Here is a 21,356-nt window from a genome sequence, read left to right as displayed (position 1 = left end):
CATATTACAGTGATCCCATAAGACCTTCCTCGTCCTTTCACCTTGCAACAGGCCTGACAGTGTTGTGTCTCCTCAGGTTATTATTAATAATAAAGCTCAAATTTTAGGCATGTTTGTGTGCACTTATGGTGTGTTACTTTTAAAAATAGAAAATACTTAGATTCCGGTATAGTACTGCTGGAAAATTGTATTGCAGGCTAGCATCCCTATCAATTTATTAATAAAAATTAATACAGAATGCCCACAGGTGATATTAATTATAGACCAGTATCTGACTGTCAAATGACCTTTCTAAAAAAGCCTCTTCACTTGTTACCTTGCTAGGTAATATCATGAAGCATGTGAGTTTGCTTTACTGACTCCTGGGTTTTTGCTTTTACATCAGTTTTATTATCAAATACAAAAATAATTTCTCATATTTTCTGACCATCCACAATATCAGGTACCAGGAAAGGTCAGCATATTAAAGCAACAATATGCAAACAATATTCGACTTACCATGCGTGTGGATATTGCTCTGTTTCTCAGTATAGTTTAATTAGGTGATTTTAATATAGTTTGTGACACAAAAAAGAAATTAATTCTCCATTGGTCCAACAACAGTTGTATGCTCTAAATAGGCTAGGCTAGATGCCTCTTTTTGAAATGGCTGAATGAAGTCTGCTCAAATGAATCTTATTTCAAATGTAGCTGAAACAGCTCACAATGAAGGACCCTCTGCTCTCCTCATCCAGAAATACAAAACTGATAATGGTTGTTCCTCAGGATTCCGGGGTGGCATCTGGTAACTCCTGTAGCTCTTAGGAAACAGAACTTGCATTCCTACTCACTCTCAGGTTCCTGCTACTTTCAATTCTTCCGGTTGTTTTATTTATTTATACTAGTCTGTATGCTACTATCTTAACAAATAAAAGTTGATGGACATTTCAAAACCAGAAAACTCAGTGTAGTTTTTCTTTTTTTTCTCTTTTCTTTTTTTTCCACTAGAGGAAAGGATTATTTTGCTAACATGCAACCAGCGTGGGCTGGTTTCAGATTTTCCTACAGCATGGAGTTATGGTTGGGAAGAGGTCCCTGTGCTACGGAATCTTAAGGACTCTGTACGCAGGACTCGGTTAAGGGTTGAAAAGGGCAGTTGGGCAGTATAAACTAAAGAAAGCCGTAGCAGCTCCCCTACTTCTGAACTTATCTGTGTGCAGCTACTACTCTGGTTTGCAGTCTCCATTAATAAAAATAGCCTTTCAACAGTTTTTGTATGAAATTGGTCTGACAAGTGCCTGTCTTGCGTTGCGCTCGTCAAAATTAGCTTTGTGAATTACTTCTTTTACCTCTCGGCTCATTAAGTTAGTTGATCCGTTTTGGAGTCAGAAAATGTTCAGGCAGGGGAAAATTTTGATCAAATCAACCTTGCATGGAAACAACTGCCTGTTTGCCATCTGCAGTGGGCATTGATCCCTAGCTTGTTTGTGCCTTGCATTTGTTATGCATGAGTAAGCCCATTAGCCTTTTCATTTCATTCATTAGACAGTTAGTCCTTGATTAGTGTTTCCTAGTTTCTGTCAAATATGCTACCACTCCTTTATTCATTTTGTCTTGGGTCTGTCTTTTTCTTTTGCTTCAGCGTGTAGAAAGTTTAACAGTTAACCACAACAGTAGTCCTTTTATTTCTTCTTCATATAGAACGGGCTAACAAATACACTTTTCTAATGTTGGCACATCTAATGTAGGATAAAGTATGAATGATGGGTCTTTCTAAAGTTAACAGAGTTATTATTTTAGTTCAGCTGGCAGGCTTTGTTTAGAAGTGTGATGTCTCAGGGTTTACTGTCAGCTTTATTTCATCCGTCTCCAAGAACTGTGGGATCACCTGGATACTTGTGGATATTTGCCTAATAAAATTGCACATAAAAATAAATTCAAAGTAATGATGAGTGCAGTTTGAGAATATAGCCCTGAAAGTTGCAGGTGACAGTTTGGATGACAGGACAGAACAATAAAGCATTTTATGACTAACACCAATTCATTCACTAGGGGGGTTTTGCTGTCATCTACTTATAGGACAGTAAAATGTTAAATGGCAATTCCATTCTTAAAGATGTTAGAAAAATAAATAAATAATGAAGTGATGTGCATAAAGCAACAAACTATATACATCTTTAGAAACTACATAATAAGATCATGAATAAAAGTGAATATTTCAATGGTGCTACTAAATTATTTTATTTGATCGGTGATCACAAGTTTTGCCTAAAAATTCTCTGCTATGCTACATCCTTATGTAGGTAGAGCGTGCATAAAATAACCCACAAGCCAGTAAACCAAGCCTGAAGGTTGGACCAGTCTGTTCTCCAGAGGGTGCCCTGCTTAAGATTCTAGTGAATAAAAAATTATCATAGTCATAGTGTTACAGCCTATATGTTAGTGGCTACCTATATAATTGCACAAAATGCTTGCTTATTTGAGATTTATATTAACATTGATTGGGTTAAATAAAAATTACTTTAAACAAAATAGTAATATCAAAATGGAATCAGAAATATGATAACATTCAAGTAAAGTATTTAATTTTGTTTCCCCCTCCCCAATGCTAATTCTCATAGTTTGCAAATAATTTAAAATGTTGCTAGATATAGACTTCATAGTGAATTTAATAATTCTCTAAAATTCTTAGCTTTTAGATTTCCATAATCTTCTAAGCTGATAAATAATGTATTTTTTTCGTATACATGGTAGCTGATTATAGTGATAGTTTTATTTGTAGGTTTTGTCAAACTTTATTTACATGGAAACTGGAATTAATTTAAATTTCTTAGTAACTGAACTAACTCTTCTTATATTTATATTCCTATATATGCAGCATTTTAAGATATAATTATAAAACCACGATCCAAATGGATTTCTCTATTTGCTGTCTCCTGCATATCAGTTGCAAATATTGTTTTCAGCAACTCCCACCACCGTAATGGTTTGATTCCTCTTAACATGTTATACACATATAAGTATTTCATACAGCTTTCATTTCACATACACATTATTTAAGTGTATTGTTAGCATCATTTACATTTTAAAATATTTTGATAAAGTATATTTAATTAACAAGTCTCTTTTTTTATATTAAAAATCTAGTTGTGCCCCTACATGATTTCATACCCTGACATATAGAAAATGGGGCATCTCCTGGCATTTATTCCCATCTTCTACAAAATTTCAGAGAAAGCTATTGAATGGCCATACGCAAACATCAAGCTATATGCATATAAAGTAATTCTGCTGAATCTATCACTCACCTATACTAAAGGAATAGGTTTCATAGACTTTATTTAGTATTCCAACGTGAGAGAAATGTATGAATGGCCTTATTGTAACCTTCACCAGATCTGGATGATCTTTGTTGTACAGAAGTGGAAGATACTGTTCAGTAAACGTAACTATCATGTCTGATTTGTAAAAAGGAATAATGGAGACTAAGAAGTGTAATAATTTTTTAAGTTCAGATGGATCCCATTCTTGGAACAGCATACCTGTAAGATTCTATAATTGATAAGAGTATTGCTCATGTTGGAAATGACAGTTCACAAAGCGCCATACAAACAATATGCCTTGTTTACAGTTTTGGTCTTCTGGTTTGTAGTTTTCCTGTCACAATAGATTTATGGTTTTCTTTTTCCTGTTAGGATGCTTCAATCGCCCACAGATTCCATATCATGAGAGAAAAACATCCAGAGAAGTTCAACAGTAGGTAAGATTCTAAAAATATTTGCATATGAAAAGATTTTTTCCATGTTGTTAAGGTATGTTCCGTGAGGGGTTAAATTTTGCACATCCTTTAAAATATTGATTCTTATAAAAGAGAGGAAATTGGTGCATTTTATATTAAGTATATGCTCCCAGACTGCTTGTAGCGTAACTGTTTTATATCTGGTATTTCAACTGAAATGAATAGCATTATAAATAAACTGTTCTCACATGCGAAATGTTTGACTTGTAAGACTAGCATGGACAAGATGATGCATTGTGGTATCTGAGGATCCCTGAATTGACACTTTGCCATTAGGCACTGAAGAACACTTATTAGACAGCTGCAGATGGTGATCCTTATGTTTCATTCCCACACGCACACTGGTACATTGACAGGGGGCTCTTCCATATATACTCTTAGTAAGGGCAAGTGAATGCCATTTTACACATAAATGCGTTTATCATTAAACAGCTTTGGATATGTAAAAAAGTCAGGAATGAGACTTTGCATCTGTTCCTTGTGTTGCTTTTTGAATTTGCAATGTTATCTCAGCTATTCTGGAGATTAAAAATGTATTACAACATGTACTGTTAATTCACCTTCTTTCAATATCTGGTTTGTTGAGTAGATAATATTCATAATGCAATGCTTATGTTTGTCTCTTCTTATTTAGGTAATTTAGCACATAGGTTGTGATGGGTAAAAGCAACATTTTAGAAACTTTAATTAACTTTTAAAGGCATATGGGGAAAGTAAGATATGAAGTTATTGGGAATAAATGGGGAATATCTAGAAATAATGAATAACACAAATGTTTTGTCATTGTGAGCCTACCCGTAGACTTTCTTTAGTTTTCCATGGGAGTGATCTGGAAAGTCTTGTGTAGATGCAAATCTTCATAGACCTTAGGATGATAAAATATGCTGTTTGTGCTGTCATCTTAGAGCTGTACAGAATGATGTTTGAATTTCTTTGAATATTATCAACTTCTTACTGTTTTCACACTGAAAGTATAAATTTTACATTTAGCAGCCAAAGATGGGGGCTTTTTTCTTAAATACTCAATCTGTTTAGTATCTATGCAATGTCATACGATGACCCCGAGTGTATGTTTCTTTTTAAGTAAGTTCCACAGTAAACATTTATTTTGTATGACCTCTTCCTACCTTCAATGTTTCTCCTTCTGGAAGAATTGTACTATGAAAAGATCTGAACTCATGCCTGATCTGCACATCTCAATGTATTATACTCATTTAGCAGGACTAGAGATATTGGACATTTAGCAAATGCAGATATTCTAGGCCCTGAAGATGAAGCTAGTTTATCAGTGGTCTTTCTGCATATTTTCAGCAGTTGGCAATTATAATTTATAAAAAGCTCAGCTAATAACATGAGTTTCAGATCAGATTTCATGTCACAATAAATCATATGTCATTAATAACATCTGCTAGCAGACTCACCTTGAAATTCATCTATATTTTAAGGAACCTGATGTTTCTAACATTATCTTAAGGAAATTAATTACAAAAATATATAGTTCCAGTCCCTACGTGCTTTGGTACTGCGATATTGAAAGAACTTGAAAAAAGCAATGATTCTCAGGGTGTTGAAAGACTATTCAGAAAGATTTTGCATTTCTAAAAAAGAATGTAAAGACTTGAGCAAAGTATTGTAATAGAGACTGATGTTTTAAAATGTTCTTTCTTTTCTGTAGAGAGAAAAAGATGCGGATTTCTATTTTTGTCGAATACAATTTTCCAAATTATGTTAGTTCACAAATAGTTTGTTCCACTAACAGTTATTTGCATGTGGCAACACTCCATAATATCTTGCAGCAGCGTTTTCCTGCAGTGTGTGAAAATAAAACCCTTTTTTAGATGTCTGCTAAACCACAAGACTTTATTCACCAGTGTGGAATTTTCTATGCAATCTAAATGATTTAAGATCAGCGAGTCCAGGTCAAGTCAGATTCATAGTGGGCTCCATAGTTAATAGTGCTTACTCATTTAAAAATTCTACATTGTTACACGTGAATATCTCCCGTGATTTAAAAAATCAATTCTTTTGTGGTTTTATGTTAGTTTTCTCTTGCCTGATTTTCTGAGGTTTTGAGCTCCCGCAGCTATCATTCAGGTTTTTAAAGCAGGTCCTTGAACTGAAGTTCTACTCTGAAAATGAATATGTAAAAAGTTTCCTCACTGAAGAGAAACTTTAAGTTTATGCTGTGTGCAGAGGTCTTCTGAAACCCAAAAGTGTTGTATTTGCTTCAGTGATGTAAGTTAGGTTAAGTTTGGGGTTGGAGAATCTTTTGCTTTAAATCCTGGTAATGATCCTCAAATTCCTGAGGACGTTCCTTGACACTGGTCCCAAGTTTCACATGTAATTAGAGCATACCAGCAGGGAAACTCCTGACATATTGTACTTTTGTGTGAAAGCAGAGTCTTTCTGTGTTTGCTTCCCTTCTCAAAATGAAGATGAGAGCATATCACAAGGCTTGAAAGGACTTTTAAATTTCTACTAGCCAATATTGTAGAATGCTTTGGAAGCAGGTGGCTAGTAGGAACTCTGACACGTTTTCGAACTGTCCATAGATACTGGAGACAAAGATTTAGTATTACTGACTTACTCAAAATAGAAATAAGGTGTGGATTTCTAAATGGCCTACAGATAATTAAACATTTAGCTCTTTGGAAAATCTCAGGTTAAGTACGTGTAAATACTAATGATTTTAAAATCCACATTATCTGTTGTTTCTTAAATCTTCAAATTACTTAGCAGCTACCTTGTGAAATTTCTTTTCAGTGAAGCACCTGTTTATTTCGGATTCTTATTAAATTGAAATCAAGTCCCTTTGTCAAAAGAGTCTTCTGGGTTCAGAAGCTTAAATTTCACTGAAAAATGCTTAATATATACCTTAATCACTTAAAAATGTTATACTTGTAAGCTGCAATGTAGAATGACTCCATATTGTTTTCCAAATAAGGTTCAGGATAAATGTCTAACAGGGATTTTAAAATATTCATTAGTTGTTGCTAAAAATGGATCTGCAGGAGAAGAATTTTTCTTCTGGTGATGGTCAAATAGAAAAGAATGGAAGCAAGAACACAGCAGCATCCCCACCTCTGTCAAAAAATGAATCCTAATATGCCATTTTAAGTAATCGTACCTTCAGATCATTAGCACACGTTATCAGAAACCAGTACTGACATTGCATTAAGATTTAAATGTGTTCATAAAACCCAGAATCTCAGCTGTCACATTACCCACTCTACAGGTCTGAAGCGCTGAGTACCCTGTGCATGAGAAAGCAGGGTTCACTTGCCAGCATCTCCCGCTTAAGAGTAGGGTCAGTTTTTCTGATTTCAGTGTGGAAGGGCTGAGTTAACCCCAGGGGGAAGAAAGCTTGCAAAAGGCAGCATTTCAAGTAACAGTATCATTAAACTAGGACATGCTGCTGAAATAACGATTCAGTTAGGCCAAAATGACCTGCAGGGAGATCTGTATAAACATCATAGACTCGATGCTGGGAATAACGGATGTATGAGTTATGTGACTGGAATATACACAGAGAAAAAAAGAATACATTAAACAAAAATAATTCAAGTTGATATTAACTATTCTAAAATAATATTCAGTTAAATTAGGCATGCTAATTTGACTCTCTGGCACCCTGTAGCATAAAAGTTATTTCTTAGTCTCAGTAAACTAAAGTAGGATTTACAAATTGCATTTACAGTCTTAAGTACATCATCTTTGAGATTTTCAAACATCAGTCTATTTTCCTCTTTTATGAAGAAGAAATCCTAAAATAGAAAAAGATCCTATTCCTAACAAATTGATCTGTATCACATTCTTGACCGTGTACTTTTGAGATTCCCTTTCAGCTTGTTTAATTATGCTTTTATTTTGTGCCAGTAGCTATGCACTTAATCTGTCAGGAAATTTTTAAGTAGTAGAGTGTACTGATTTACTTTGTGCAAGTGATGTCCAAGAGAATAAGTGTTCTTTTAATGAGTACGAGTAAAGGAACTTACGCTTTGTTTTGACCTGTTATGTGACACTGGTTTAATCTGGAAAAGCCACAGAAAGAAAAGGTGGGTGAAATGGCAGGTAAATGAATCTTTAGCAAGTTCTTCCGTGTGTCCCATCTTGAGTAGTGCACTATACAAAGTAGTCATCATAGTGTCATATCTCGACTGACCTCAAGAAAAAAAGAAAAACATCCTGTCATGCAAACACAGATTTCTAATCTAACCTGGCAGCGAAGAAGCCAGAACACGGTTATTCCACTTCAATATTGGAGATTCCCCAAATCACTTGCTGTTGAAAGCAAGTGCTCGTTCCAGTTTGGTGACTGAATGCTACAAATTAAAAAAGATCAGTGTAACCTTTCTCCTTATTTTTGCCTAAGGCAACCTCAGTTTAAAAGCAAAATCATTTGTCTTGGGGTGAATAAAATGCTCCATTGTCAGATGTACTTAGCCTTTGTTTTAAAGCTGGCTTATTTTAGCTTTGAATTGAAAAATCAAAATGTTTCATTTTGAATAGAACAAAACTATTTTCATAATGTCATTATTCTTCCAGTTTTTCAGCTTAAGTGATGGAGCCTCGTAGGTTGAATCACGACTGCCTATTTGCAGTGAATATACTAATCATCAACACAAAATTCCTAACCTGAATTGCAGACATTTCAGTCTCTTTCCTTCAACCTCTTCTCCCTTCCTGGTTGTGACTGAGCTGAGAATGCTTAAAAAGAAGACACTGGCCCCACAGAGAGACCAGATTGCAGACATCTGTTACCTGTCCCACTGAACCCACAAGTTTCTTTTCATAAAAGGATAAGACTCCAGGGAACAACACCTCTGAACTCAGGCAGTATTACTGCAACTGCAGTCATCAGAAGCAACACAAGGTGAAAATATTTAGCATAGGGTGTGCAGTATTTTCACATGAGCAAGAGATGGCTTGTAGTTAGACGGCTTACTCTGCCTAGCTCTTGGTTATAACGTTTATAGACAGAAAAAAAAAAAAAATCAGCGTTCTTTTGTCAGACTTCAAACATGTCATCTTTAGAAAAAATGCCTGAAGTGTATAATGCATGCTTGAGTTTACTGAGATGGGAAAAAAGAAGGTACTTGGAATGTAATGCTGATTCAGCCTACCTATGTCTGTTGTCTTCAGAGCAAAATGACAGCAGTCTGCATCTGCAGTATCTGCACCTCTCTCTGATACAAGATTTCACATTTTTATCATTTCTCTAGAAAGTTATAATGGGCTAAGGCCCTCTGCTTGAGAGACTTCTTACTCTGTTAAACATTATTCTGTAGCAGCTGTCTGGGGGGCTGGTGTGGTTGGGGAACCTTAGGTTCAGACTCCTGAGGACTAGAGGCAGTGTGCTGTATAAAATATATTCTAAGTAGACATCCCTATGCCCTGAGCGTCCCCTGTGATTTCGAAGTACATGTCTGAAAGCAGTGCACTGTATCAGATCCTAAGCGGAGCCGTGAATTTATGTTTGTGTTCTAAGAGTCCTCAGCTGTCAAATTCACTACTGCAGGACTAAAATGGGGCCAGGTTTTGTACTGTTGTAAGGGTAAGGGCTATCTGTTTATTGGGCACTTCCATTGGGGGGGGTTGTTGTGAACCACATGCCATTCTGCACTTTTAAAAACGAACAAATAACTGAAAAACGTGCTATTAATATTGACAAGATTGGGAATGTTTCTTTCTTGGGAAGGTTATGTGTTTTAAACACATGCAATGATACCCAGTTGTTAAAGAAACAGTGCTTTAGAAATTGTGAAGTAAAATGTATAGCCATGTTAAAGGGTGAAAATCATTGCATTGTCTAGGAGAAGGGATTATTTAACGTGCTGCACAATCATATAGAGGGATTGGCCCAGCATGCATTGTACAAGTAGCAAACCGTTGATTCACAACAGGACCATCCATATGCTATAGGCCAAGGTCAATAAAATCTAATTTTCTTCAACTGATGTCAGGCTGGTAAAGGAATTTATTGGAGATGATGTTTCATTACTTAAAGTAGGTAATTGAATCTTTCCTATGGATTGAGTGCCTATTGGATGTTCTACATGTTCTTTAATTAATTAAAACTACTGCCTTTTATAACAATATGTTAAAGGCAAACAACTATATAGGAATTAAATCTTGGTCTCTCCACTGTTTAGTCAAACCATTTGAAATAACAATAACACAATGATAGAAAAAGGTTTCTGACTGCTTGAATTTGTAGTACATTCACCTGTGAAGGGAGTCTATAATAGGTATGAGAAACACTGTAGCGAAACTACTAAACTACAGCTTGCTATTTATTGCTTGCTGATAAAGTATGGTCAGGTACTTCTATACAAATAAATAAGGTTATTTTCCCTGATTTTCATGAGCACACACTGAACAAAATGCATCGTGATGCAATTTTTTTTTTATCAAATGTTGCTTGCTTTGTTGGGGGGGCAGCGATGTTTTATGGTCAGAATTAGTAAACACTAACAATGTAAATTTGCAGCTGATCTTCAAACTTCATTTTGGATCAATTAATCTTCAAATCTCTGAAGTAAATGGCAAGTCTTTAGATAAGTTTCATCTGGATATATTTCATGTTTACAACAGATGCTGAGCTTTATAAACAGCTAAGCAGCAGCCATTTCTAATATATATCACAAAACCAACAAAACCTTCTTTCAAAATCCAGTTAAGGCTGCTAAGTGGCCACAGCGCACTTACGTATTATATTATTGACAATATCCAAGCCATTAAAAGCAATGAAATGAATTGTCAAGGAATAAATTTTACACTTCCTATTTAATAAACATAAACACATTATTCTTTAGTACAAAGAAATTAAAATTTAATCACAACATGAGAACCTTTACTCTGAACTGTGGGTGCTTTATGGGACTGTTTTTTAATCCTTTAATTCCAGTAATTAAACCCCTATTTTTAGATAATGTTGTTATCCATAGGCATATACTACAGTACCCATAGATAATGAGGAGAGCCCAAACACTCCTTTAGTACAGCGTGGACTGACAGCATGCGCCTTTACTTGCCTTGTATCTTAAGTCATGAGAAATTGGGTTCTAGGTTTGCTTCAGATCCAGAATCTTACAGCTAATATACCCCAGGCTTCCAACCCTACACTCTGAAATTGAAAATTAGTTTGTGTTATATTAGAGAGACTTAGGTAATTGGGAAAAAAAATTTAAAAATTTGGCCGGTCCTCCTATAACGCTATTTTAGTGCAACTGTTCAAAATCCATTTTTTAATAGATTACCTGAAAGGTAATCCTTTCAACCAATATGCCAGCCCCTGCTTAAATAACCTATAGTTCTTATCTTTGCTAATAATAATAACTGAAGTGATTTTAAGTACTTAATGTATCTAATAAAGGGCCTGTGTCACCATCTCCATCACTTCAGATAACATTTTCCATTTTCCTCTTTATTCTGTTTGAATGTAGTTTGCCTGGCTGGTGTCTATGTATTCTCATGTAAATAATCAGACTGCTTTCTGATCGGATTTCAAGTCTCTTATTTTTATTGCAATGGGTTACACAGCCCTTTCTAAGAAATGTGCGAAGCTAGAAGTATTTCCAAACTTATCTTATATAGTGAAGTATAATAATATGAGTACCTTACAAAATAAAATCAATCCTGTGGATATCCCTCAGGTAAAGTATTGAATCTCCTTAGCATCAATGTACCCAAATTATGTTTTTGGTACTTGTATTTTTATATTTAATTGTATTTTCTTTTTATATATTTTTAAATTTTTATATTTTGTATTATATCCTTATACTCAAAATACGGATTTTTTTCAATATCGGGGTGTGTGTGTGTGAAATCACTACCTATTTTTCAATAGATTATCAGAAAAAAGTACAAAAAAAAACCATCACCAGAAAAATATATTGGCTGACTTGGTGTTTTAAAAGGGATGGCTGTTGGTTATTCTGATACATGACACTACTACTACTGAAGCCAAGTTTAGCTAAAAGATAAAAGTAGTTTAAAGTGATGTTGCCTGTCTTTCCCTCACTGCACTTCACAGTCTGCCTAACAGGAGACCTGATACTGTTTTGGTCATTTATGGATTTTGAGACAAAACCATATAATTTCTTATGTTCTTGCCCTGCCTAAGATAGGCGCACTCGTATTAGGATATTTCCATGTACTACCATGGCACTGGAAGAATACCTCTCCGGCTTCTCTTGTAACTGTATTGCTGAATGATTGGCGACTATTGATCTGCATCTGCTCCTGAAGTAGATTAAAGGATGTTCATTTGCTATCTCACCAGTGGGCAGGGCGTTGCTATCCTGCTTTCAACTTTTTGCTTTGTCAGACGGAGAAATTGTGGGAATTTAAAAAATGTTGCTAGCCTGATGCAACAAAAATTGTTCGTATTTATTTAGGACTCTGCTCTGCCCTTCAGAAAATACAAATTGTATGTACTTTACCTGTCTCTGTTGAATGCTCTCTAATGTTCAGCTCTGGTTTGGGTAGAAGGGTTCAGATCAGCAAGGTATCTGTCAGATTGTTGGGTAAAGGATCAGAATACCCCCCTCTTCCAGCTCAAAAGGCCCAGGAGGACACTGGGGAAACTGTCAAGACGGGATACAAGGCAGGCAGAGAAACATGTGGGGAACAATATCATTTTGGTATTGTTTCTCAACATTTTAGCAAACAGTAATTACAGAATTCTGAATTCATTTACTGATCAGTGATTGGGAGGATGAGCCGGATGCTTGCGGTATGTTTGTGTGTCATGGCATAAATGGACCCCAATAGAAACAGCAGAAAATCATTGGACATAAAAACTGTTACCTAGTAATTACTTGGCATTTGTTAAGCTTGGAAAGTTTTCAAATTATATCCTGTTTCAGTCTCTGGAAGTGTTCTTAGATATGCCAACAATTAATATTGTTCCTTAGGTTAAGAAATTGATACAGAATTTTAACATCATACTGAATTTACATTAAATTGTTTTCCTGATGTGCTTAAAATTCAGGACCAGGATATCATTTGAATCCACGTGATGTAGATAGATGTGGTAAAAGCTGCCTAGGGTTTTGATTTAGTAGTCAGAGGAAGAGGCCGTCTGTTAGATTTGCCATTTTTTGTTCAAATTAGTCTTAGGGAACAGCTGCAAGTAATATGGTTTCCTGGTTCTTGAGAACCTTTCAGTTACGCTTTTTTTAATAAAGATTTGTCCATATGAGAAACAGCAAGGTCTGTTAACCTTTCTTACAGCATGCTATTTCTGAGCCAATTATGAAGATGTCTAAAGGCATCGAATGCTCTTTGGAACTTGTGATTTGGGAGTATAATGGCCGACTGAAGAACTTTCTCTGTGGTTAGAATATTTGTGCTCACAATATATTAAAAACAAGGGCAGCATTGATTTTTTTTATGAGCTAAAATACTTCTTGGATTTTTTTTCTTTTAGTTATGGTGATATATTAATAACTACAGTAGAAGCAGAAGTAGCAGAAGATTCTTAAGTGATTTGGATTTTGATAGTAAAGCCTTGTAGGCTGCGTTAAGCTGTCAGCCTAGTTCTTTATCAAGATTTTGTTGATGTTCAAAGAAAAAAAAGAAGTGTGTTAATCAAAGAAATGTGTTCTTGCTGGTGTGAGGCAGCTGACAACTCTGAATGAAATCTTCAGTATGTTTAGCTGCTTTGATTTCATAGGCAATTGCAGTGTAAATGTTCTGTGAAAGTGATTTGGGAACATAAATTTAATTGTCAAATTGTTGTGGACTTTTAAAAATTAAACCTGAGTGGATTGACATAACTAAGTAGGGTTTGTGCTTCAAAAAACCCATGCAGTAGCAAAACTGCACAGCAGCCATGCCACTGCAGCCATGGGACTATTTTTATACTGGCTTCATAGTGAGGGCACTCAGTAGCAAGAGGGAGATTGGGGTTCAGTTCCCCCCTTCTGACAAGGAGCAATCAGACACAGTCTTACTACTTGGAAAGTGTTTTAATCACTAAACAACAAAATAACAGCTGGACTACAGGGTAACTACAAATGCCATAGTTCACAACGATGGCAGAAACACAGAAAACAAGAAAGCAGGTGGGAATTTGGCTCTGCCACCAGGTTGTCAGGGCACTAACCCTGCGAAGAGGCATTTTTGTGTTACTTAAAGTCTGGTAAAAGACCAAATTTTTAATCATGTTGCTTAAATTGCTAACAACCTTTACCTACTACTTTATACACATAAGCAAAATAAATATCCTGGAAACTGGACACACCTGGTGATGGTTTACATGTAGCGTACTAGTATCTGCATAGCAGAATGAGAGATTCTCAGCTGCTTTTGTTAAATCTAGAATAAGGCAGCACAGACACTAAAGTACTTGCAATCTGGCATGTTGCATAAGTGCACACAGTCTTCCTTCTGCCAAAGCTCCTTTGACATCACCTACAATGCCCAAAATGCTAAAATTGTAGGTATATAGCCATGATGCAGAACAGTCCCTATTGGAGGGGCATATTAGTCAGACACAGCAAGCACTGCCAAAGAGAGAACTACTTAGAGTTACAGAAAGAAGCTGCCTGTCAGGGTCAATCTGAACCTACTCTGACTCTGCCAGTTTCTCAATATCATTCACGGACAGTCACATCTGACCTCCTGCATAATGAACCGCGGGCCTGCTTCTAAGCTGGATGGCACTACAGGGTCTGCGTGGAGCACAACATTACCTCTTCTTCTGTGGCTTAGAGTAGATTTAGGCTACCTCAAGCACAAAGCGATACCTTACGACTGTCTTGCTTGTGTTTCCAGAGCCATCTCAGTTAGCACAAGCTCTGCAGTCCTGGAAGCATGCTCTGTTACACAGCGGAGACGTGGCTGAAGAACGTGATAAAACATGGGCAGTGTTTTATCCTATACTGTGTTTGAGTACACTGGATCACAAGCGAGTGGCCACTAGTCTTCCACATTATACCGTCTCCTTGATCCTTACCAAATGTTTTTAGCTGTCCCAAGAGACAGTCTTTGAGATGGACTTTGAACCTTGAACTCTGTTCTTGCTAAAAGGCACATTCATCTTTTGCCTACTTTTTCCTTCCTCTGGCATTTTATGGCTTCTCTTGTTTCTCTTTCTGCTTTTGACTCCTTTTTCCTTGCCTTTCTTGACTTTACTTTGTTCCTTCACCTTATAAAGTAATCAAGGGTACAGATTTCAACAAAACTATACTCTTGGTTAAGAAGGATTTCAATTTTTATTATAAAGCTAAATTAAGAGCTGCTTAATGCTCATGGTTTAGTGTTTTAATAAAAAAGGAAGCGGAGAAGCTGGCAGAGCAAGAGGGAAGTGCTTTTCAGCCATGCCTCTTACTTGAAGTCTTAAGTGTTGTTTTGTTTGGTCTATTTATTATTTTTTTCTGAAGTTTTTATTCTATAATGTCTATCTTTTTCATAAAACTTTCCTTCTCCGTGAAATTATAAGGTTGTGTACAGCTGCATGTGGTGTACACTTCTGCCAGAATACTCTTTGACAATGTAAAGTTAAGTAATCAAACCATAAGTATTGCCAATTTAGTGCCCTGAACTGGTAGTACTCTGAAACCTGTAGATTGGAAGAGGACATACTCAGTTTCTGTGCCAAGATTTTGGTGTACAGTGCAAAGTCTGAGAGCTAGAGATGCAATCTTTTTTAAAGCATGTAGAAATGAAAGCCCAATGCATCCTGTAAAAAGGGGGAATTTGATATTAAGGTTTGGAGAAGTTTCTTCCTCACTAAAGTCTGTTCAGAAGTATAAGGCAAAGTATCAGTGACACTACAGGCTAAATAATGGCTAATCTGTTTTTCTAGAACTGAACACTTTTATGCTTTTTTGAGAGCACCGAAATACCTAACAGTAAATATTATCTTGTTCTGTTCTCCAAGAACTTATATTTGGGAAGAAGCCCAAACCTGTTGGCAAAAGATCAGTTCTAATAGGTCAGCCAGTGTTTCACTGGAATCCTGAGCTTTTATGTTTTTCACCTTTTATTACAAGATGTGCTCTTGAGTTTCGCATTTACAAGTTAAAAAATTCAGAGAGGTAGAGTTTATCATAAAAACTTTGACTTTATGGTTTGTTTCGTTAACACAAGTAGTGTCTTGTGCATTAAAACTAAGTAACCTTCCAATATTTTGGGCTGATTGTCTTACTTCACACAGCACTGGTAATGTCCCACATATGATATCACAGAATATTGGACATTTTTGATGGCTGGATATACCTTACCCACAAGCCACAGGAGGTCAACATTTAACTATATCAGATAACACTTAAGGAAAATCAGTATCTTCATAGCTGAGCCTTTTCTTCACAAAGAATATAAATGTTACTGATAACCAGAATGACAGTTTTATGAATGAAATAATTATTGACTCTCATGACCAGTTTGATCCATCTTTCTGATGACAAGACACACAGGATTTTTTAAATTTTCTGTGTGGATAGAATATTCAAACTTTTATGACACCTCAAGACTTGATATTTTTATGACTTTTATCCAGTCTTGTAGGACAGAAGAAAATAATTATGTAACACATGGAAAGAGCAGAAACCTGAGTTCTTTACCTCATTAAATTCTAGATCGCCTGTGAGGGCCAGGTACCCAGCTTTCTGGAAGGAGATAAAAATGCATAGCTAGTAAGGCTCCCTCAGATGATGGTGCTGGGCAGGAAGTAATTTCTCTGATGTAAGAACATATTTTTTTCTATTTAAAGAGAAAGGTAATTTGGATAAAAAAATCAGAACCTGCCTCAGCAATGGAAACGGAGCTTTGCCTCTCCCACAGTTTTTGCTATCCTAAGAGCTTGGAGTGAGAGTCCCAGCTTCCACATCCTGACAAAGACTCCCCTTCTTCCTCTGTGCTTCTTAAGTAAAGTTGCCTTAATACTAAGTTAGCCTATGAGAGAAGGTTTGGGGGGTTGTTTATTTTTTCAAGACTGCAGTGGGGAATGTTTATTTATACAAAGTAGAGCACCTGGACAGCTTGAAAACTGGTGGATACAGTACAAGTCCATCTAAGGGACGTCTTCATTCTGCTGTCCTGCTACCAGGGTGAAAAGTCCAACAGGTAACATTGACAACCGGTAACATTGAAAACTGTGGCTAGAATTGCAAAAGTAAGAGCGCTTGCCTGAGATGTTGGAGATGAAGTTCAAGCCTTTAGTGCAAACACACCCACAAACTGTGCCGCCTAAATCCCAGGTGATGTACATTGACTCACCAGCAATAGTTAATAAGGGGTAGCTAAGTATGTTTTTATATGTAGCTTTAAGCTGATATTCCATCTGTTAGCTAACAACTCTTTCTAGATGAAAAATCCGCTAAAATTGGCTTCATTTTGTGTAGTTTTTGGTTTCACTGAATAATATAGCCTAATCAAAATAGCTAAAAATAATCCAGGTTAGCTCCACATGGAAGTCATAATATGTATCCTGAGAGGGGAAAAAGACAAAGGCAACAACCTGCATCATAGTTCTTGACTGCATAACCAGTGAAAGAAAATCTTTATTTACTGGTGAGCCCAATAGGATTTCTTCATTACAGGGCAGACAAGTATGACCCTGTACTTGCTTTCAGGCTGGAGTCCTGTATGTATTTGCAAGCTGTGACATTCTATGATTACTGTACAGAAGGCCTTTGAAGATTTGGAGGTGAAATATCAGTCTCAGGTAGAATGATATTTTAAATAATAATGTACTAAATATTTCTATCAAGATTTCCATTTTTTGTGCCATATAGGTCAGTCTAAAGATTACTTCCAGGGGCATCTTTGGCAGCTCTTCAGATTATGTTTGGGGTTTTTTTGTTTTCTAGATTGAAATATAGAATGGGAATTGTCTGTTATACAGAAAAGAGATATACATAGAGAGATGTCAGTTCTGTCCCCACAGCTTATGATTTAAATCAAGAGGAAAAAAAAATACATTATCTACTTTGTATTTAGTATACACTTTCTACATTGGAAACTAGTGAAAATAGTTTAAATTTTTGATAAATTATAAGTCACAGTAATAAGAAATGCACATAGAACATATTTGTTTCTTACAGTTTTAGAAACAGTTGATACCCTCATTTGTACTTCATAATCCACCACAGTGAAGGCTTAATAGACCATTAAAGAAACGGTGGGAAGTTAATTTTAATATGTAATGGTGTGAGGGGTTTTATTTTTTCCTTAATACAATGAAGCTTCTAACAATTTTATTTGCAAAGAAGATGATTATTTAATAAAGTGACAAACTGTCCCACTGATAGGATACATTAATTTTCTTCTAAAGCTGTTCCTTGTACTCCATAAGAAGGTGATAATTAGGTTTGCAGATTAGAATAACATAATCAGACCACTTGTGTGGATGCTTGTTAAAATATATTTTCCTCTTCATATAAGCCTCATAATAATTAAAAACTGTTTAAAAAGAGAACCATTCTTTTTCGGCATGGACTTTTTAAATGAATCCTAATAATATATCAAGTTATTCTTAAGCTAATTCAACTTTTTAAAAGGTTAATATTTGAAAAAGAATATGGGAAGTGATTAACTGATGAGTTTAAGTATTAGCATTAGGTTTTGCAGGAACACCTACAGTATAAAACAGCGCTCATTCATATCCTGATTTAATTTCTTCCACTGTCACTCCTGATTGTTCCATTTAATCTTTCTTAAGTCACATAAAATTATCTTGTATGTGTAAATTAACAATCATTTTCTAATTCCACTGCAAACTTGAAGCACTGTCAGGGAAAAAAAAAAAGATATTGGCAGTGATTAATTCTCTATTTTAAACAAAACTAAATGCAGCTACTGTTGAGGTAGAGCACACAGACTGGGTTTTTTGTGATTCTAGACTCAAATAAAGGCAATAGAAAAATAACAATGAATGTGAAATGAGTGGTTCACATCTAAACAATTGGGGCTCGTGTCTATCACATTGGATCAGTGCAATATCCACTGACCTTAAGTTTTAAAACAGTGAAGCCAATTTCCTTTGCTTGGGATTCATGCAGTATTAAATGCTTCTTAAAACTAACTTCCTGCCCTAAGCCCAAGGTGGGAAGTGTGCAGGCTAAGATCATTTAAAGTGCCTTTAAGTGTTGCAATTCCATCACTTTTAATAGGATTGAGAAATTTTTTTGTATAGTTGAAGTCTTATTCTAGGGAAGAGGGTTGTTTGTTATTTTGTTTTTGTTTACCAAAGTCATGAAATTAGGCTTATACTGGAGAAGAAAAATTGTTTTCACAAATATGTCTTGTTATTTCATCAGTGTGTTGCAAGCTTTCAAGGTCTGAGATGTTTCATTACAGCAGTTATGATCAGTGTGGCCTGGTTTAAACACTAAAAGAACGGCATGTTCTGGCTAGAAATGATTTCAGTTTCAAATAACTGAATGCAGAAAAAAAAAAAAGTGTTACATTAGCAAGGGTTCACTGAGTTATTAAATATTGCAATCATCTAATTTGTACATACGTTCTTATAAAGCCCTACTTTGTGTGCACAGTTCCATATATATATTTGATATACCAGCTTAATCAAATTCAGGTTGCTGTGGGGACATTTTTTATGGACAAGTAAAAAATAATCAGTTTCTTTTTATTACCATTATGGAAGAAGTGGAGGAATATTTTTTCTGGTGTGCTAAATATACATACTGAAAAGGACAAATGTTCAGTCATTTACAGAAGGGGATGCAATCCTGACTGATTTAACAGCAGTAGATTAATATTATATACCCAGTCATGAAGGGATTTCTAAAATATATTTTTAATATCGTTAAGTCTTTTTTTTTAATCATCCTTGGATATTAACCAAATTTTCTTATCATTTAAAGAAAATCATATGACAAAGATTACCCTGTGCTCTTGCCCAGAAATCGATCAATAATGGCTCTATAAGCCTATAGGTCAGCAATTTAGAAACAATTGACCACAGTTTTGCCTTTCTAAATAGACCATTCACAACAATCATCACGGTAAATAGCTACTTTGAATGGCATTTTGTGTAACATTTAATTCTAGATATTTTTCCTTGGACAAGAAGTGCTTATTTGACATCCAAAAAATGACATTTTTAAAAATACGTAATTCCTCAAGGTAGCAGTCATTAGCTGAAAGTCCTTCTTTGTTCATGTTGAGGGAAAAGGTAATATAGGTGGGGTTTTCTAGGGATAGGTATTCAACCTTGGTCTTCAAAATCCAAAGCCTGTTGAGGTGCACGCCAAGCTTTCCTCTTAGAACTTTTGACTTTTATAAGTATGCAAACAGCATAAGAACAGCAGGAGAATCCTGTCAAAACCTGTCTAATGGATTCTGAACACAAACCACCTGCAAAATACCGTAAGTATAAATGTTACTGGAGAATCATGATGGTCTTCCATCAACTTGCAGGCTGCAAGCCTTTCTATATATAGTAAGCACTCCACAGTTTAAAAGGAGGACCTGTAGGTGCAAGTAAGTGAAGAAATCCTGTCACAGCTCTGTGTAGGACTGCCTGTACTGGCCTTCTTTACATAGGAAACATTGCTATGTTGCAAGTAGATGGTTTGTAGAGATCCACCTTCAACTCCAAAGCATTTCTGGGCAGTAGGAAATCGGAAGAGAAAATGCTTACAGATCCACAATGTCCTGCCCCATCTCTAGTTTTAATGTTGCCTTTAGAGGCCAGGCTTTGTCTTTCAAATAATCATCTGTGCTTAAACACCCTCGAAATCGTTGCAAAATTACTAAGGAAGAGAATTTAAATTTCAGTGATATTTACATCATTAGCTCTATGTATATTTATAATTTCTCTCTCACAGCCCATGAATATATAAGACCCTAGATGAGGTCTTCAAGGATAGTGAAAACAGGTATAAAAAGATGTAAATGATTTTCCAGGGACTCTAGGACTGAAATGATGTCTTCTGAAATTCAGCCCAAGGCATGACTATCAAAGGATATTTCATTCTTTTTATGTATCCTAGAAACACATGCGCTAGTGAAAAATGTGATGTAGTTTGAGAAAAGACTTGATGAAATAGAAATATATAGTGATCATTCTCCCTTGTCCCCTTTCGCAACAAACTTGATAATTATTTCAGTGTTTCCTCTATTGATTACTTTGCTATCGTGAGTATTCATCTTGCCACAGAAGGCAAGCAGAGCGTACTTTCCTAAATGGAAAAATATTAAGCATTAGCAAAATTATTGTGGGACTTCAAATGTTAAAAATGTCTTCGAGACTTATAAAGGTTAGAAAGTTTAGCAGGTCACCACATCTTTTTCTTGTTACTCAGATTTTAAAGCATTCAAGTGTTAACCTTTTGAAAAGGAGGGGAAAAAAGAGGCCAGATGATTGGGAGATACTTAATTATCTGTTTCTTTAAAGAAGATATAGTCAGGTCCAACCTCATTCAGCTGCCAACACTTGCATAAAGCTGCTGGAGAGAGCTCCTATGAATACCCAATTGCATGACCCTAATTTGGGATAAAATAATGCATCTAACTATACTGTTATCTATAATTGATGGGCACTTATAAGTGTAATTCATTGAAATCTCACCTCTGGCCCAACCTCTGCCACTCCAGGAAGCAAGAT

The 21,356-nt window shown here is 35.7% G+C and overlaps 1 protein-coding gene across 7 annotated transcripts in view; it reads left to right on the top strand.

Annotated features, from left to right (window-relative positions):
• The window catches only part of LOC104135121 (diacylglycerol kinase beta), a 324,024-nt gene that overhangs the window by 179,309 nt on the left and 123,359 nt on the right, over positions 1 to 21,356 (top strand). For all 7 annotated transcript variants that reach the window (XM_035903305.1, XM_035903197.1, XM_035903424.1 and 4 more), the window contains one exon: positions 3,675 to 3,739. In XM_035903305.1, coding sequence (XP_035759198.1) covers positions 3,675 to 3,739 — 65 coding nt within the window. The remainder of the gene's footprint in view (positions 1 to 3,674; positions 3,740 to 21,356) is intronic.

Source organism: Egretta garzetta, unplaced genomic scaffold (genome assembly GCF_000687185.1).
Source record: "Egretta garzetta isolate BGI_Z169 unplaced genomic scaffold, ASM68718v1 scaffold210, whole genome shotgun sequence".
Taxonomy (NCBI): Eukaryota; Metazoa; Chordata; class Aves; order Pelecaniformes; family Ardeidae; genus Egretta; species Egretta garzetta.
The sequence above is the reverse complement of the archived record's forward strand: the minus strand, read 5'-3'. Positions and strand labels throughout refer to the sequence as shown.